Source organism: Gorilla gorilla, chromosome 2 (assembly GCF_029281585.2).
Source record: "Gorilla gorilla gorilla isolate KB3781 chromosome 2, NHGRI_mGorGor1-v2.1_pri, whole genome shotgun sequence".
NCBI classification, from domain to species: Eukaryota; Metazoa; Chordata; class Mammalia; order Primates; family Hominidae; genus Gorilla; species Gorilla gorilla.
In genome coordinates, this window is record NC_086017.1 from 133250591 (window position 1) to 133268996 (window position 18406).

General features: G+C 40.9%; 2 protein-coding genes across 2 annotated transcripts in view; one reads left to right on the forward strand and one right to left on the reverse strand.

The window, feature by feature from the left end:
* FAM162A (family with sequence similarity 162 member A) overlaps positions 1 to 9155 on the forward strand; it is a 28412-nt gene extending 19257 nt beyond the window's left edge. The window contains exons 3-5 of the mRNA XM_004036175.4: positions 1094 to 1199; positions 4126 to 4234; positions 6570 to 9155. Coding sequence (XP_004036223.1) covers positions 1094 to 1199; positions 4126 to 4234; positions 6570 to 6662 — 308 coding nt within the window. The 3' untranslated portion in view covers positions 6663 to 9155. The remainder of the gene's footprint in view (positions 1 to 1093; positions 1200 to 4125; positions 4235 to 6569) is intronic.
* Positions 9156 to 10841: 1686 nt separating this feature from the next.
* On the reverse strand, positions 10842 to 13855 carry WDR5B (WD repeat domain 5B). The gene has a single exon (XM_055383803.2). The coding sequence runs from the start codon at positions 12355 to 12357 to the stop codon at positions 11365 to 11367; it is 993 nt and encodes a 330-aa protein (XP_055239778.1). The 5' UTR covers positions 12358 to 13855; the 3' UTR covers positions 10842 to 11364.
* Between the last annotated feature and the right edge of the window lie 4551 nt (positions 13856 to 18406).

Here is an 18406-nt window from a genome sequence, read left to right on the forward strand (position 1 = left end):
AGGCCTGAGGGAGGCCCATGTTCCGACATCATACCTCCCATGTTTTACTCATATGCAGGCCCATCTTCCTACATCACACTTCTCATGTTTTACTCATACGTAGGCCCATGTTCCTACAGCAGACCTCCCATGTTGTACTAATATTGGTCATGGGCACATGCACAGTGGTTTCTTCATTTTCATCTTCTTGCCTGTAGGGTTGGACTGGAGCTTTGTGTGGGAGAATGGATGCACCAAAGTAAACAGTAGTCCAGAAATTATGTTTTAAAGAACTCCAAAGATGAACCAAATTAAGATATTATGCGTTAGGTAAAATATCAGCAGGGCCTTCTCCTTATCACCCTCACTGGCTCTCCCTTTGCACTGATTTTTATCTCTATTCCCGACTTATTAATGAAATGACTCAGATGGCATATATTCCCTTCAGACTCAACAAATCTTTAAGTAGTATTCATGCTCTTTCCTTCCCCAACTGGGTCTTTTCCCGTCTTCTTTTAGTTACAATACTGCTGTTGTCTTAGTCATCCAAGTTTGAGGTTCTTCGTGACTCCTTCCTCTTTGTCTTAACCAGTCTCCACATTCTTTCAGTCATCCTCAGACTGACTTCATCTCTCTTTCCACTGCTACAACTCTGGTTCAGAGAATATCCGCTCACTGTGGTATTACAGGCTCCCATTTGGACTTTTTGCCCACTCTACCCTGTCCCCCTTTTCTGTCTCCATCCATTGTACAGATAAGCCTTCCTAAAACATTAGTTTCTTCCTTGTTTCAAAATGTACGGTAGTTCCCAATCAAGTCTAAACCCCTTAGCCTGACATTCAAGATCTGGTAAAATCTGATTGTACCTTACAAATTTTGTCTTAGTCTACTGAAGTCAGACAAGCTCCTCACCGTTCCCTTGGGATTTTATAATCTTATTTGGAAAATGAAGCATCCTAAGAAATTCCATTCAAATAAAGTTCTAATTAACTTGAGGTTTCTCAGTGTTTCTGTTTAGTGACTAGTTAAAAAGCACTAATACCATTTTTCTGTTGTTAAATTTGAGAGTTATAATCTCAAACACATAAAATTTCTTTTCTGGTTTTTCTCATAGGCACTTACAACAGAGTGCCTTTACACAAACCTACGGATTGGCAGAAAAAGATCCTCATATGGTCAGGTCGCTTCAAAAAGGAAGATGAAATCCCAGAGACTGTCTCGTGAGTGCTGAATTTAGTATTACAAGCAGCTTTCATTTCTCACTCATCTAAGGGAAAAGCAATGCCTCTGAGTTCCAACTGTTTAAAACTTTTCAACCAAATTTGAAAACATTTTTCACTTTTCCAAATGTTTTATCTTTAGTAAGTACTTGGAATATAAACAATGCTAGAAAACCTGTGTCTTATCATTGTTATGTTACATAGTGACTGGTGAAGAACTGTCAGGTACTCTGAAGTCAATTGATTATTTGATTTCATCCCCTGGCTACAGAAGTGTGACTTTTTTAAAGTTTGTTTTTAATCTAGATATATAAATTAAGTACCATTGACAATGACTGTATTCCCCCAAATCCACTTAAGTACTCAACCTTAGGCGTAAAAGTATTTAATTGCAATATTCTGGAATTCAAGAAAGAGTGCTTCCTGTCACCAACTTCCTTAAACCTAAGGGAAGGGATCTTGGCTGGGATCTTGGAACTTTTTCGGAGTTTGTAGATGATGAGTGCAGGTTACTCCAACCCAGTTTCTTAACTCAGTACTATTGATATTTGGGGCTTGATAATGCTTTGTGGCAGGGGGGTGTCCTATTTGTTGGAAGATGTTTGGCAGCATCCCCGGCTTCTGCCCCCTAGATGCCCGTAGCATTGCGGCAGTGCTGACAACCAGAAATGTCTCCAGACACTGCCAAATGTCCAAGGGGCACGAGCGGGTGGGAATCTCCCCTCGTTGAGAACCAGTGCCCTAGCCTCATGTTAAAGACCCTGACTGGCTGGCATCTTGGCTAAAAAGAGATTCTGAGAAATAGATGTCATCTCCTCTGTGAGGCATCATCCTATTCAGGGACAGGGACTTCAGACAAAGCTCGTGGAAGTTCCCTGTCAGCAAGAAACTATTCCTGGATCTTCTGGTCTCTGGTTTCAAGTCATGATTGAAAAAGATCTGAGCTCATTCAGGATTTCTTTCCCAGGGAAATATGTAGTATTTACTTTCTGTTTACAACAGCTTTAATAGAGCTTTTCTGCTTCTGCCAGTCAAATTGATAGCACATTACTTTAACTAGAATTATTTCAGCAGGAAAGCCCTGGTTTTTCTTAGCTCAAGTCATGTATTCTTCTGGGAAATAAGAGAATACTGGAAATAACAGTGACATCAGGTTCTTGCCTATGCCCTAATTCTTCCTATACCAGCAGAAAATAAGCTGGTATACACCACACCCATGGCCTTAACAGATGCTGTATAGGCTTTGCTATAGAACACCTTCCTCAGTCTGCCTAATAGTTGGTTCCAAGATCCCCTCAGGCCCAAAATACTATCTCACGAATCACTCTGGAAGGGTCTTTTCTGGGCCTGGGCAGCCATTTATCCTTGTGCTGGTAGCTCTGAACAGGCACTGCTTAACTTGCCCATTCCTATTACTCCCTATGGAATGGATTACTTTTCATGAGGATCGTGGCACTTCAAATCCCATAAAATACCGTCAACATGGGAAGTCAGTTTGTGGTTAGTGGAATCTCAGGTGCTCCTAACTGACCAATTTGACAGTCCTTAGCAGTTGTCTTGGGTTCCTGCCAGCCTGCAGGCCCAGCTTAAGTGCCTGGAGAACCCCGTCCCCATGCTGCCTCACAGGTCCCAGCTCCTACATCACATCATACATGGCTTCATCATCTTCCTCCTAACACCTGCAACATCCCAGACTCTTTGCCTCCTTCCAAGCATTTTTAAAGTACTCCCCTCCCCAATTTTAAAAGTAATATATGTTAACTATCTCAGGGGAAAGAAAGCACTTCAATCCCATCATCTAGAGATAATCACTTCCTATTTACACATCTACTGAGAAGGCCATAAGTTAATCCTGGGCCCCATAAGGGCTCCACATCCCCTGCCTTGAGGTTCTGCCAGACACCGAGGTAACAGAATCGTGACCACCAGGTGTGGCAATGCATGCCTATAGCCCCGGCTGCTCAGGAGGCTGAGGCAGGAGGATCGCTTCAGTCTAAGATTTTGAGTCCAGCCTGGGCAACATGGTGAGACCCCATCTCTTTAAATAAAGTAAATTAAAAATAGAACCATGACTCACTGCCTACTTGCAAAATCACCAAGGTAGATTGGCCTTTAGACTCTTCTATATTAAGCCTCTTAGCTTTCACACAAGAATGATGAACCAACCATCAACTTTTTTTTAAGGCACATGGGTCTGTATTCAGTAGATAGGTTAGAAGAGCTGCACTTTGGCACTTGCCAGAGACCACAGCATCAAGTTCACTGTCACTCAATTTTAGCAAAACATTTGTTTAAAAAGATAAATATTAAGGAGCATTGCTTAAAGGATCTTCCTACTATTTTAGATATTCTCAAATCTATTCTGGGTTCAAGACAGAGAGCAAAAAGCTGGGTATATGGAGCACATTGGTTAACTTTCTCCAATGTTTGATCATTCTGAATTGTGCTTTGTGTTGAAACATATGAAGCTTATTGTAGTATCTGTTGTCAAGATGTTTTCAGACGATGACTAGATCACATAATGTCTTCTTAAGAACCTCAGGGAGAAATGACTGTTTCACTTCTAGCATTTATAGGCTGCTTGGAAACCTGAGAGCCAAAATTGGGGTCCACCATAGCAAGTGTAGATTAATATGCCTTGCCCATTTTTTTTTTTTTTGGCTTTGTTCTTGACTTCTCTTTTTTCTTCTTTTGTACTTAATTGTGTGCTATCTTGTATTTTATATAGAAATGAGTTACAAAAAATGCCTCATCCTCCCCAAAGTCCTGTGAGATCTCTAGGCCCTTTTTAAAGAGATCTCTAGGTCTCCCTATTTATATTTATAGACACTACTACATTTTGAATTTATACACAGCCTTTTATCCTGCGCAACTTCAGAAAGAGAAAAGTTAATAACTTTCTCTCATGATCTCATTATATTACTAGGTTGGAGATGCTTGATGCTGCAAAGAACAAGATGCGAGTGAAGATCAGCTATCTAATGATTGCCCTGACGGTGGTAGGATGCATCTTCATGGTTATTGAGGGCAAGAAGGTGAGAAGGGGTTTCTTCTCTATCCAGTATGTATGTTCTCCACCAAGAACCTAGAATAAATCAGGGATTGACCCTTGTATTTACCCTCTGAGAAGAGGAGGCTACTTTCTACATTACATGAGAAAAGATAAGCAAAAAAATAAGACATATTGGGAACAAGCCTGGAATATCATCCTTGGGGATAGATAGCAAATCCTAACTTTGGTGTGGTGAAGAAGGACTAAATTCATTTTGTGTAATGTAAATTTAAAAAGTGTTTCTGATGACAGATGTCATAATGTAAATTAAGAAATAGGACACTGGCATATTTAATCACCCACTGCATATTTCCAGAGTGCTCTTGGTACCCAAGTGTATTTACCCTCACCATAACTGCCTTCAGCATGGTGAGCTTTCTTAGCGGGGTTCTTTATTTGAAGCTCAGCCAGACAGGGCCATGTGTCTAAGGACCACAGCTCCTAAGCAGTACATAGGAATACAAGTCCAGAAATCTTTAGCACAGATTATAATTAATAGCTATCACTAATTGAACACTCACTGCATTCCAGGTACTTTTCTAGCTGGTATCTCATCTGAACCTCACAAAAACACTGTAAGATAAGTATTATTAGGACCTGATTTATAGATGAGGAAAACTATAGCTTAGAAAGCTTTAGTAACTTGCCTAAGGCCACACATCTCCTTAATGACGAGTCACAATGTGAACCTAGACCCGATTCAGGTAATAGGAAAATTCCTCCCATTTATTGAGTGCTTATTATGTAACAGGCACTGTTAAGCTCACTTAATCACCTCCATAACCCTAAGAGGTAAATAGTTTTCCCAAACTCACACAGCTAACAAGTGGCAAGATAAAAATTTAGACCCAAGTTTGCAGGTTACCAAACCTCATACTATACTATCTTGCTATTAAGCTATAGTTATTTTTATATTCAGCAGCTTTGGTCAAATTCTTCTTTTAATACCATGTATAATTCTATATATCACAGCTTCCATGTGGAAAGTGATGTCTTACAACTACTTTAAGATACTAAAAAGGTCCTTCTACACACCCACTCTTAACTGACTTTCTTATCCTCAGTAATTGCAGAGTAAAAGGAAATGTACTTTTGGCTGTCTTCAGTCTTGCAGTTAAATGGAAATACTGACCATTTTAGGCTGACCTCATGGGAGTACGAAGGGACAAATGTGCTGAGCTGGGTGGAGTTCTCTTGAAAACTCTGTTCCCACCCCACTTCATTTTTTCTTGTCTCCCTCTTTGACCTCTCATGCATAGTTCTCAGATTAAAACTAGCAGAAACATGTGGACAGGACTGTGAGCTTCTAGGATTCTGAGAAATTTGCATTGCTTTTGTATACTCGATTGTACCAGCTGAGTTTAAATACTCCAGAAGCAAATTATTCACCTGGAATCTCTTCTAGCATCATCCAGGGGTATATGCTGTGTATTTTAGAGAGTTCTTCTCCTGTTCTTTACCATAAAATTGTAACATTTTAGTTTTATGGAATTTCTATTTCCATAAATACTACTGGAATGGAGAACTTTTGAACTTAATGTGATTTGGAAGAGAAAAATTAGCCATTGTATATTTTGCTGTCACCATCAACTTCCCTTTCTCCCCCCCCGCCACATACCCAATTCTTTTACATATGAAATTACACAGATAGAAGGAAATATCAGCTTAGGGTGCTAGTTTCATTATTTGGTATAAAAGTGTTGAAACTGGCCTGTATGTAAGCTTCATAGAAATCTGACCGTTTACATGGAGGGAAACAAGGGAAGAGGACGGTTGCCTCCCCCACTCAAAGGATGGAATTGTAGTACAGATACTTGTGGAAATCATCAATGGTAGTATTTGGGTAAAGTCTGGGATTCCCAAAGCTGAATGTTTTTGGTAAAAGAGAAGTGAGGAACTAGAAGGATCTGAGTATGCAGATAAGTTGGGGAAGGAGAAATGGCAGCAACAGAGAAAAGTGAAAGAAGAAAAACGGGATAGAAATGGCAGTGAGAAGGTATTTAGTATAAAAGAGAAGTGGGGTGGAATGAGAAGAAAGTATAAGAGAAAAGGAGAGGATAAAGACTGAAAGAAAGGGGCCAGAAGGGAAGAAAAAGAAGAGGTGTGGCACTTCTTACTTATGCTTGAATGGATGAGCTGCTGTTCTTGGAAGCGTACAAGGAAGTTGAAGCACATAGAGGAAACTGCTGTGCTCAGTGTCCAAGCAGCAGAGGACTCTATGCCTCCATGCCTCTGTTAACCTGCTGTCATCAGTGCAAGGTAAAGACATCCTCCCCGACCAGCATACAAATCACCTGTTCAAATCTGTTTTGCTTTAGGCTGCCCAAAGACACAAGACTTTAACAAGCTTGAACTTAGAAAAGAAAGCTCGTCTGAAAGAGGAAGCAGCTATGAAGGCCAAAACAGAGTAGCAGAGGTATCTGTGTTGGCTGGATTTTGAAAATCCAGGAATTATGTTATAATGTGCCTGTATTAAAAAGGATGTGGTATGAGGATCCATTTCATAAAGTATGATTTGCCCAAACCTGTACCATTTCCGTATTTCTGCTGTAGAAGTAGAAATAAATTTTCTTAAATAATGACTGTGTTTTATTGTCTTGATCCAAGTAAAGTGTAGCCTCTCAGCCTTTTGGAGAAAAATGAAACAATTTATTTCAACTTGAATACCAACTGTTTAGAGAAGCAGGTACCGTATCTTACTTCTCTTCCCATTATCAAAGTAACCTCTCCACAGGCAAACTCATTTTGAAGAGATAAGGAAGGCTAGTTAAGTATATGGCCCAGGTGCAGCTTGGAGGGCCAGCCTTCTCAAATGTCCTGGTGTACTGGTGGGGAGGCTGCCCCCTAATAGAGCAAGCGCTGAGAAGCAGCCAGACCACATTCTATAATCTTTGAACATGCTGGCAGATGGAGGCTTTTAGGAGAATAGTTTTTTAAACATACTGACAAGGTCCAGCCAGGAATTTCTAAGGACTTAGAAATCCCAGCATCATGGAGTTGCTTGGGGTCAACACAAGTCACCTCTCAGCTTCATGCCTTAGAATTCTCAACTGGCTGTTTTCCTACCACCTGAGAAACTAAATTTCTCAATTACAAAAATCTCATGTATTATTACTGTTAGAAGTATTTGCACCTCATATATATCTCATTTACAGTTTGACCTTGGGATATCGAGTTGTCTCATATTTAGGTATGAATACAGGTTTCTATTTTAAACATTGATTCTCACATGCTTCTTCATTATTCATGGATGACAAGTCATTATAGTAGTCCCCTCTTATCCACGGCTTTGTTTTCTGTGGTTTCAGTTACCTGAGGTCTGAAAATATTAAATGGAAAATTCCTATAACAATGCATAAGTTATAGATTACATACCATTCAGTGTAGCATGATGAAATCTCTTGCCAATCTGTTCCATCCACCTGGGATGTGAATCATCCCTCTGTCTGGTGTATTCACACTGTATGTGCTAGCCGTCTCTGTTACCAGATCAGCTGTCGTGGAATCAGTGCTAGTGTTCAGGTAACTCTTATTTAATAATTGCCTCAAAGTGCATTGTGCTGTGCCTAATTTATAAAATAAATGGTATCATAGGTATGTATGTATACGAAAAACATAGTATATGCAGGGTTGGGTACTATCCACAGTTTCAGGCATCTACTGGGGGGTCTTGGAATATATCCCCAGAGGGTAAGGGGTGACTACTATATACAGCCATGCCAACATACTGGTTCTGAGAGTTGTAAGAGAGATTAAAAATACATGCAGCTGTTTGGGCACTTTCTTCCCAAATGAAATACCCAGTAAAATGTAACATACTACCTATAGCTTGATAATCTATCTGAGGATGTTTATGATGTCTGTCTATATACTTTATTTTAATTTGGCCTTAGCTTCTTTGTAGGTATCAAGTTATCACTTGCAAATTTATTTTCAAAAAGCATAGTTTCTTGTACGTTTTAGAAGATTCGTTTTTCTTATTTTGGGACACCTACACCAATGTTTTAAATATGGATACATTTTAATGCAGAACTTCTTTTAAAAATAATCCTCTTCATAGAGCAATACAACAAAAATGTGTTGTATCTTGGAGATTTACATTATAAATGTAGTAACATTTATGAGCTTAAGTTTAATGAAACCTTTTTTTTGAGACAGTCTTGCTCTGTCGCCCAGGCTAGAGTGCAGGGCATGATCTCACCTCACTGCAACCTCCGTCTCCCGGGTTCAAGCAATTCTCGTGCCTCAGCCTCCTCAGTAACTGGCATTATAGGTGTGCACCACCACACCTGGCTAATTTTTGTATTTTTCATAAAGACGGGGGTTTCACCATGTTGGCCAGGCTGGACTCAAACTCCTGACCTCAGGTGATCCGCCTCCCTCGGCCTCCCAAAGTGCTGGGATTACAGGCATGAGCCATGGTGCCTGGCCAAACGTTTTTATTACAAATATTACATTAAACTAAAGCTCACAACTGTTACTATGCATCATGAATTAACAGTCATTTCTCATTTGTGTCATTCTCCTATTTGATAACATATAGTGACTATCTCTTTATGGGTTAAATATCAGTTTCTTGGCCAGAATTCAAGATCTGCCCCTAACTAATCCTACTTCTCCCAGTACCCTTACAGCACTCCTAGCCTACTAGTAACTCTGATATCTCATAGTCCTCAGATTCATCAAGCAAACGAAATTGAATGAGCACTACTATAAGGTACCACAAACTACAAAAGAAGACAGTTTTGCCCATGTTGCTTTCAGTTAAATTGTGCTATTTTTTGCTTAATTTCTAGATTTTTTTTGCGTGTTTATCATGTCTCCATAGGTAAAGTGGGCAGAAATCTTTTTCTACTTTACATTTCCTGTAAGTGCTGTTTGAATAAAGTTAATGTGTGAGGTTACGGTTACTTTTTATTTTTAATCAACATGATAGTTTTGGGAATTTATTACTAAAATTTATCAAAGCAGGCAAGGAATGAAGTTGTATCCTTCACTGTCAAACATTACTTGAGTCCCTTTACTACACAAAAAAGCCAAAGAATACAAGAATACAGAGACATACTTCCTGATTCCACAGAACTCATAATCTGGAAGCACAGCCCATGAAAGCATTTCAGTACAAACTGGTAAATAATAGGGACAGGAAAACCTAACTCAGCTGTCAGCTGTGGTTGCAGGCAGGCCGGCAGTGGATGGTTCCTTCAGTGATTTCTGAACTGAATTTGAAGCATGGGCAGGAATTAGTAGGTCAGACACAGAACAAAAGAAGAGCAGTCTTCATCAGACATTTAGCTTGCCTGAAAATCACAAGCACAATCAAAAGGTAGTGAAAGGTCCTTGAGAAACACCATTTATAATGTTGTTTTGGTTTTTGAAATTTTTAGACTCTTAGAATGAACCTAACCTTGGCGTATTTTTCCGGTTTTTTTTCTATGGACCATTTCATATCCCATCACACAGAATATTACCAAAAGTGTGCAGGTAGCATCTGGCATGTCTCTCCAATCCTCCACCACCATCCCAGGCTTATGCACTTGTTCATCTGATCTCCCAAACCAGAAACCCTGGAATTATTCCAAATTCCCTTGCTGCCCTCTTTTAATCAATCATCCTGTCCTGTCAACTTTACTTCTAAATATTTCTCAAATACACTGATCCTCTAGGATAGTCACTGAGAGGAATGAGAAGTTGTCCAGTGACAGACAAATGAAATCATTAATAGGCCTCAAGATTAGAAGTCAGTTTTCAAAGAAGACATACAAGTGGCCAACAAACACACACAAAAAAATGCTCAACATCACTAATCATCAGAGGAATACAAAATATAACCACAATGAGATACTCTCTTAAACCAGTTAGAATGGCTATTATTAAAAAGTCAAAAAATGGCTGGGTACAGTGGCTCATGCCTGTAATCCCAGCACTTTGGGAGGCTGAGGCAGGTGGATCACTTGAGGCCAGGAGTTCAAGACCAGCCTCGAACATGGTGAAACCCTGTCTCTACTAAAAATACAAACATTAGCCAGGCATGGTGGCACGCCTGTAATCCTAGCTACCTGGGATGTTGAGACATGAGAACTGCTTGAACCCGGGAGGCAGAGGTTGCAGTGAGCCAAGATTGTGCCACTGCACTCCAGCCTGGGCACCAGAGACTCTGTCTCAAAAAGAGTCATGGCAAAGATGCAGAGTAAAGGCACAGCTTATACACTGTTGGGAGGAATGTACATTTTATAACCTCTGGAAAACAGTATGGAGATTTTCCAACTAAAAACTACCATTCGATCCAGCAATCCCACTAGTAGGTATCTACCCAAAGAAAATTATATTTTAAAATCACCTGCACTGTTTATCGCAGCACTATTCATAATAGTGCTGTTTATCGCAGTACTATTCGTAATAGCAAAGTTATGGAACCAACCTAAGGGTCCATCAAGAGATGACTGGATAAAGAAAATGTGGTGTATATACTTATATACATATCCAGATGACTGGATAAAGAAATGTGGTGTATATACTTATATACATACACATACACATATATGCATACACACACACACACATACACACCACAGAATACTACTCAGCCATAAAAAAAGAATGAAATCTTATCTTTTGCAACAACATGGATGGACCTGGAGGCCATTAAGTGAAGTAATGATACAGAAAGTCAAAAACCACATGTTCTCACAAGTGGGAGATAAACAATGTGTACACCTGGACATGGAGAGCAGAATCATAGACACTAGAGCCTTCAAAGGTGGGAGTGGGGTGAGAGATGGGAAAGTATTTACTAGGTACAATGTATACTATTTGGGTGAGGGTATACTACGCCCAGATTTCACCACTATGCAATATATCCCTGTAATAAAAGTGACATAGATATAAATCCATAAAAATTACAAAAAGTTGCTCAAAAAAGATTGGTAGTCAGAAGCTGAATTCTAGATGTGCTTTTTCAACTATCTCATTTTGTAAATGTAGTGTATGAATCTCAAAATTTAACAATAGACAATTTTTAAAATACCAAACTGCCAAAATTAAAAGAAACCACCTTTTTAAATATCCAAGTTTTTTGGCCAACTTGGCTCTACTACTTGATTTTCAAAGGGATTAGTGGTTACTCATCCACAGTTTAATTGTTTTGTCATTTTCTAATGCTGCTGATGCGATGAGGTTTTCTGTAGGATGACAAGCTGCTGAGATCACAACATCTGTATGGCCTTGTAATTTCTGCACAATCTCTTTAGTCTGAAGGTTCCAAATGTAAACCAGGTTATCCTCGGAACCAGACACAATCCACTTTCCACCAGTAACCGAAAAATTGGCAAATATGCAATATTTCTCATTCTTATGACCAGTGTATGTTTTCAGGCACCTGCCTCTGCTATAATCCCATAGTTTAAGAGTGTTGTCCAAAGTTGCAGTGAGAATGTATTTACCATTTGGGGAAAATTTTACAAAAGAGACAGGAGGGTTATCGTCATCAACGAGCGTTTTTAAACACTGACCTGATGCAGCATCCCAGATTCTACAGAGGCCATCATAGCTACCTGACACTATCAAGGACCCACTACAATTAAAATGAACAGCAGAAACTGGGTCAGAATGAGCAGACAAAGTCTTGAGACACTTTCCTGTTTTCACCTCCCATATTTTTACAGTCTCATCAAAAGATCCCGAGATTATTAGGTTGGATGGCGGATTGAAGTTACAACAAAAGACATAATTACTGTGCCCCTTCAGTGTTTTCAAACATTTTCCAGATCTCACATCCCATAATTTTAGAGTTTTATCATCTGAGGCAGAAACAAGACGACTGGAATCTGATGACCAGGCAACATCCGATATTTCCAAATTATGACCGTAGAGTGTTTTCTCATATTTTCCATCATATGCTCCCCAAATTATGATTAGCCTATCAGCAGAAGAACTTGCTAGCCATTCTCCATTAGGACTAAACTTAACTGATGACACTGCTTCCCTGTGTCCCACGAGAGTACATCTGAGAGCATAGTTTGGGTTTTCAGGCACTTCCTTGCTCTGATTGGCCGATGAGGAGAGGGCCAACTGTGCTTTGGCGTCTCCTGACTCCTTGGTTGCCATGGCTCTGAAGCTCCAAGTTAGCAGGTGTACTAGGCGTTCAGCCCTGAACCAGGCAGTCCAGTACTTTGGCTTTCTGCCCAGCAAAATGAAGATAAACGCACAGGATTTTAAAATGTACAGTTTTGAAAGCTTAAAGTTTCTGGACAGTCTTTAAACTGTGAGATAGACGGAATCAGCAGCACGGCTTGGACTTCAGGTTTTCATCTTTTTGTTAAGTACTTGAGAAGTACTGTTAGAAGGATCCTGTGCGCTGTCAGCAAGTAGGACACAAATGTTCGGCATTCCGTTAATACGTAAAGCCTTCAAAGCAGGGGCGACGCGAGGGGCACTCTCTACAGAAAGTATTCTTTCACCGCCGCCCCCTCCCCAGGTCGAAATGTTTCAGAATGCTGAGCAGCCCTACCAGTCAGGTTAGGTACTTGAAGATGAATGAACCGCCGCTTTTAGCGGATTTCAGAAGCTAAAAGCCTACGAAGCCACCGAAACTGGAAACTCTGGCCTGTCTGCTACTTTTGCACGCACCAGCAGGTGTGCACTGCCGCGTCAATCTCCAACAAAGCCGGAAAAGCAGCCTGGCGCATGTGCAAAGGAAGTCCCTCCTACCACTACCGAGCAGAGATGACCAATGGGAGACGGCCATCTGCGCCTGCGTAAAAAAAGTCGCCAATGTTCATTTCCGGTCTTTTTCGACCCGCCCTTCAAATGCGAAAGCGACTGCCTTCTTGGGTGAGTGCATTAGCTGGGTAGGGTGTGTCCCGGACCTGACTGGAATGGATAGTGTGGGAAGCAGTGGATCGTTGTTTCAAAAACCATTTCTTTTTGGAAATTGTCACAGAGAAGGACTAGATTTGCTGATGCCTACCTTAGCTGCAGGCTTAGGCCCACACTTGACGCGTAAGCTGCCTAAACGGCAGCTAACGTAGATCCACCCAGACGCCGGAAACGGGGGAAGCTCCTGCTTTGCATGGGTTCCGCTCCCTCCTGTTTGTTGTGGTGTGGAGCCTGGTGGCATGTGTGGCGATGGAGTCACGGGGCGGGTGACAGAATTTATGCCAGATTGTAAAATTCCTGGTTTAAGTTTCCCCTGTAAAAGCTTCATCAGGGTTAAGAAACGTGTCTGTTGAGGTCCTTTAAAAGCCGGTGCTCTGCTGGGAGTAACGAGCAAACGTTTGTTTTAGCATCTACGGCTTAAGCTTCCATAGAGAAGTCGGGATCTCAAAGTTGCTTGAAACAGAAAAGGACAAAGAGGTTGGTGGAATAGGGTAACGGATAAGGTTACTCTTAAGGAGGCTTTAGAGAGCTTTCCCCAGTTTTAGGAGATGATTAATGGTCATGAAAGTCTGTAAAATATACATGCTATTGAAGTTGCAACGAAAGACATAATTACTGCAGTGTTTTCAAACATTTTCCAGATCTCACATTCCATAATTTTAGAGTTTTATCATCTGAGGCAGAAACAAGACGACTGGAATCTGATGACCAGGCAGACTTTTAAACAATAGGTTTACCAAAAAACTGGAAGCCCTACTAGTTTCTCCAACCTGTTGTTGCTCAATAAAGAGTGCCCGAGGCCGAGCACTCAGCCTGTAATCCCAGCACTTTGGGAGGCCCAGTCGGGCGGGACACTTTAGGTCAGGTGTTCGAGACCAGCCTGGCCAACATGGCGCAAGCAATACTGCTAAAAATACAAAAATTAGCTGCGCGTGATGGCGCACGCCTGTAGTCCCAGCTACTCAGGAGGCTGAGGTGGGAGAATCGCATGAACCAGGAGGTGGAGGGTGCAGTAAGCTGAGATTCCACCAGTGCACTCCAGCCTGGGCAACAGTGAGACTCCGTCTCAAAAAAAAAAAAAAAAAAAAAAGAGTGCCCAAGAAAAGCAGAAAAAGCGTGGCTTAAAAGATTTTACTGGTGGCTGGTCACGATGCAAATGTCTCATCAGCGTCAAGAATTTAAAAGCACTTGGAAACAATGGGTATCCTATTGTATACTTATTAGGGATAATTGAAAGTCTTGGCCTTTATAAGGCACAACAGGCACCGTTAGGTCACCTGTAATAAACCGACTGTAGTTAAAATACCATTACTTTAAGACCCTACCAGTCTAGGGGGAAATTTAAATAAGAATTGGACAAATACTTTAGTCTTAGCTGGTGCATATTAACTGTATAAACACAGTGAGGTAGTCCTGAGAATGAAGACTCTAAAATGGTTTAGAGTATTTATTTCTATACCTTAAATTACAACTGTTTTTAGCTATTAAGGTCTCCATGGACCTCCCCTTGTTAACACTTTTAGAATTTTTTTTTCCTTCAGCATATCTTAAAGTTCAGTTCTAACTAAACCCTGCTGCTGCTTTTCTCTTCCCATTAGCCTGGATTAGTGATTTTTGCTGAGAAGTTTAGAAACTGCACCAATTGAAAACTATTTCCATTTTTATTAACTCAATAAAAGGTAACGTAAAAGTCCCTTGGAGCACAGGAGCAGAGTTTAATCATTGTTTCAAATAATTTAAATCTGCATTTTCCAGTAACTGTTGTATGCACTAGAAGAGTAAAATTTAAGAATCGTGAACACTTGACATGAAGGCTAGGATAGGGTATTAGTGCTGGAATATATTTAGCCCACCACAGCTATCACAAGCAAGAGAGAGGGGGGGACACAATAAAGGATGTGTTGATAGGAAGATCTGGAAGTTATTTTTCTTCAGATTTTCCCAAAATCTGAAGAAATTCCTATTAACAAAATCCATTTCTTGATGTCTGGGATTTGTTTACAAATAGCATTAGGAACATATGCAAACAAAATCAAGGCTATGAATATAACTTTTTTTTTTTTTTTTGAGACAGAGTTTCGCTCTTGTTGCCCAGGCTGGAGTGCAATGGCGCGATCTCAGCTCACTGCAATCTCCACCTCCCGGGTTCAAGCGATTCTCCTGCCTCAGTCTCCCGGGTAACTGGGATTACAGGCATGCGCCACCATGCCCGGCTAATTTTGTATTTTTAGTAGAGTCAGGGTTTCTCCATGTTGGCCAGGCTGGTCTTGAACTCCCGACCTCAGGTGATCCGCCCGCCTCGGCCTCCCAAAGTGCTGGGATTACAGGCGTGAGCCACCGCGCCCGGCGAATATAACTAGTTATGTTCTATTGTTTATTCATTCATGTTCTGATATTAACATGTAGTCCTAACATTGTAGTCCTTAGGAAATTAGAACTAAGATTTTCAGTTTACTTGCTTGAGAGGAGCAGCGACATTTCGGTGCAGGAGCACCGAATACTGATACAGGTAAATCCGAAGTGGCAGAATAGAGATTTGCATTTTGGGTTCCTTATTTATTCATTTATGAGACGGAGTTTTGCTGAATACTGATAAATGTAGGTAAATCCAAAGTGGCAGAATAAGAGATACGCATTTTGGGTTTCTTATTTACTTATTAATTTATTTATGAGACGGAGTTTTGCCCTTGTCGCCCAGGCTGGAGTGCAGTGGTGCCATCTCAGTTCACTGCAGCGTTGCCAGGGCTCAGGCGATCCTCCCACTGGCACCCGCCACCATGCCCGGCTAGTTTTTAAAATACCTTGTTGGTTGGGCACGATGGCTCACGCCTGTAATCCCAGCACTTTGGGAGGCCAAGGCGGGTGGATCACCTGAGGTCAGGAGTTCTAGACCAGCCTGGCCAACATGGTAAAGCCCATTCTCAACTAAAAATACAAAAATTAGCCGGGCGTGGTGGCAGGCGCCTGTAATCCCAGCTACTCAGGGGGCTGAGGCAGGAGAATCGCTTGAACCCAGGAGGCGGAGGTTGCAGTGAGCCAAGATTGTGCCATCACACTCTAGCCTGAGGGACAAGAGTGAGACTTCATCTCAAAAAAAAAAAAAAAAAAAAAAAACCACCCTTTGTAGAGACAGAGTTTCACTACATTGCCCGGGTTGACCAAGCAAAATTTCTTACATGGTCTCATTAACAGTTTCTATTTCTGCTGCCCTTAATCTTTACCATCTAAGTGCTTTGGAAGTTTCCTCCCTACAGAAATCAGCTAGATTTCTTTAAATTTCCCATAGACATCTTAGAAATCAAAGTCTCTTATCTTAATATAGTTCAAAGGTGTGTTTCCCTTGCCCCTCAGTATGGTAAATATCTAAACAGATGTGTTGCCACAAATGGGGCAATTTTTAAATTTAAAAACAATTTTTTTTTTGTATGTGTGCTGGACCAAACCGTGGCACGGGAGTGATTCCCACATTAAGGAATGTCTCAACTTCCTTCATAGCCAATTCTTGACTACCAAATCCAGTCTCAATATCAAGCATTAATAGAACTATGTATATACCTAGTTGCTTAAGACCATTAGCCAATGTATGAAAATCTAGTTGGGCTTTATAAATATGGAGTGGCCACATAACATTATCTAAACTGGGACATTTTTAAAAGTGAAAGGGGGCAGTAAAATAATTCACAGGTGTTAGCTGATCTCCAAATGTAAACTGGGGCTGTGCCTAGCAGACACTACTTTGGACTTCCCAAGAGGACACTCCTCATAATCATAACTTAATCTTGCAACCATTCCACACTCTGGTAGTTTACACCTCAGCCTGCCCAGGTCTCTCCCAAACCTGGTACTGTTCTCACCACCCATTATGGTCTTTTGCGTTTCTGTTTTCTCCTTACCCATCACTGTATCTTAATAATGCCGGGCCCAAGTGGTGGGTAAAGCAGTGATCCTTATTGAGGACTCCCAGCGGACTCCATTGGCCTTCTGCAGGTTAAGTGGATATGAATAAGAATGAGTAATTTTACTTTCTGCAAAAAACACAGAAATGACTGTATATTAATTTAAAATTAGAGAAAACAATGACTCCTTCAAAATGCAAGTGAAATGGGGCAACAATCATTCAAGCTATCTTTAATAAACTTGTAAACCCAGTGATTTTTTTTTTTTTGAGACGGAGTCTTGCTCTGTCAGCCAGGTTGGAGTGCAGTGGTGCAATCTCGGCTCACTGCAACCTCCACCTCCCGGATTCAAGCGATTCTCCTGCCTCGACCTCTTGAGTAGCTGGGATTGCAAGCTTGTAGTACGATGGCTGGCTAATTTTTTTTTTTTTTTTTTAGTAGAGACAGGGTGTCGCCATGTTTGCCAGGCTGGCCTCGAACTCCTGACCTCAAGTGATTTGCCTGCCTTGGCTTCCCAAAGTGCTGGGATTACAGGCATGAGCCACCACGTCCGGACATAAACCCAGTAATTTTGTACGATTTATAAAACAATGTAGTCTGCAGGAACTAAGGCTATGTTTTGCCTCAAATGTTTTTTGTTTTCAGAATAAAATACTTGGTCAGTGGAATCTCTTCAACAAAATAGAAGAGAAGCAGTCATGGAGTGAAGAAATAAATCATCTTTGTTTCTACTCATCTGTCACTTATGCGATACATACAATATGTAAAAAGGAAAAATCCCTGTTTAATAGCCTAAGGCAACCAGCAGCTTCCACATTGGTTGGATATTAATAAATTTTTTTCTTTACTGTAAAATATACCCATCAGCTTTTTTTTTTTTTTTTTTTGACATGGAGTCTTGCACTGTCGCCCAGGCTGGAGTGCAGTGGCGCAATCTCCACCCACTGCAAGCTCTGCCTCCTGGGTTCACACCATTCTCCTGCCTCAGCCTCCCAAGTAGCTGGGACTACAGGCGCCCGCCACTACACCCGGCTAATTTTTTGTACTTTTAGTAGAGACGAGGTTTCACCATATTAGCCAGGATGGTCTCGATCTCCTGACCTCATGATCCACCTGCCTCAGCCTCCCAAAGTGCTGGGATTACAGGCGTGAGCCACCGTGCCTGGCCACTAGCTTTTCTAAGACACTTTGTTTTTAAATACCAGACCTCTGCTATGACAGTGTTTGATTGTGTAAACTTCAGATCAAATCATGTCTTCTGAAAAGTAACTGCATATAAAACACACGTTGAGACATTTGCTTAAGATGTTAATCCTGGTTTCAAGTAACAGCATAAGGGAATTCCTTTGAATTTTCTTTTATCAAGCACCCTTTACTAACAT

Bases quoted from the DNA above. Each gene is read 5' to 3' on its own strand.
- WDR5B (XM_055383803.2), bottom strand. From the start codon at position 12,357: ATGGCAACCAAGGAGTCAGGAGACGCCAAAGCACAGTTGGCCCTCTCC.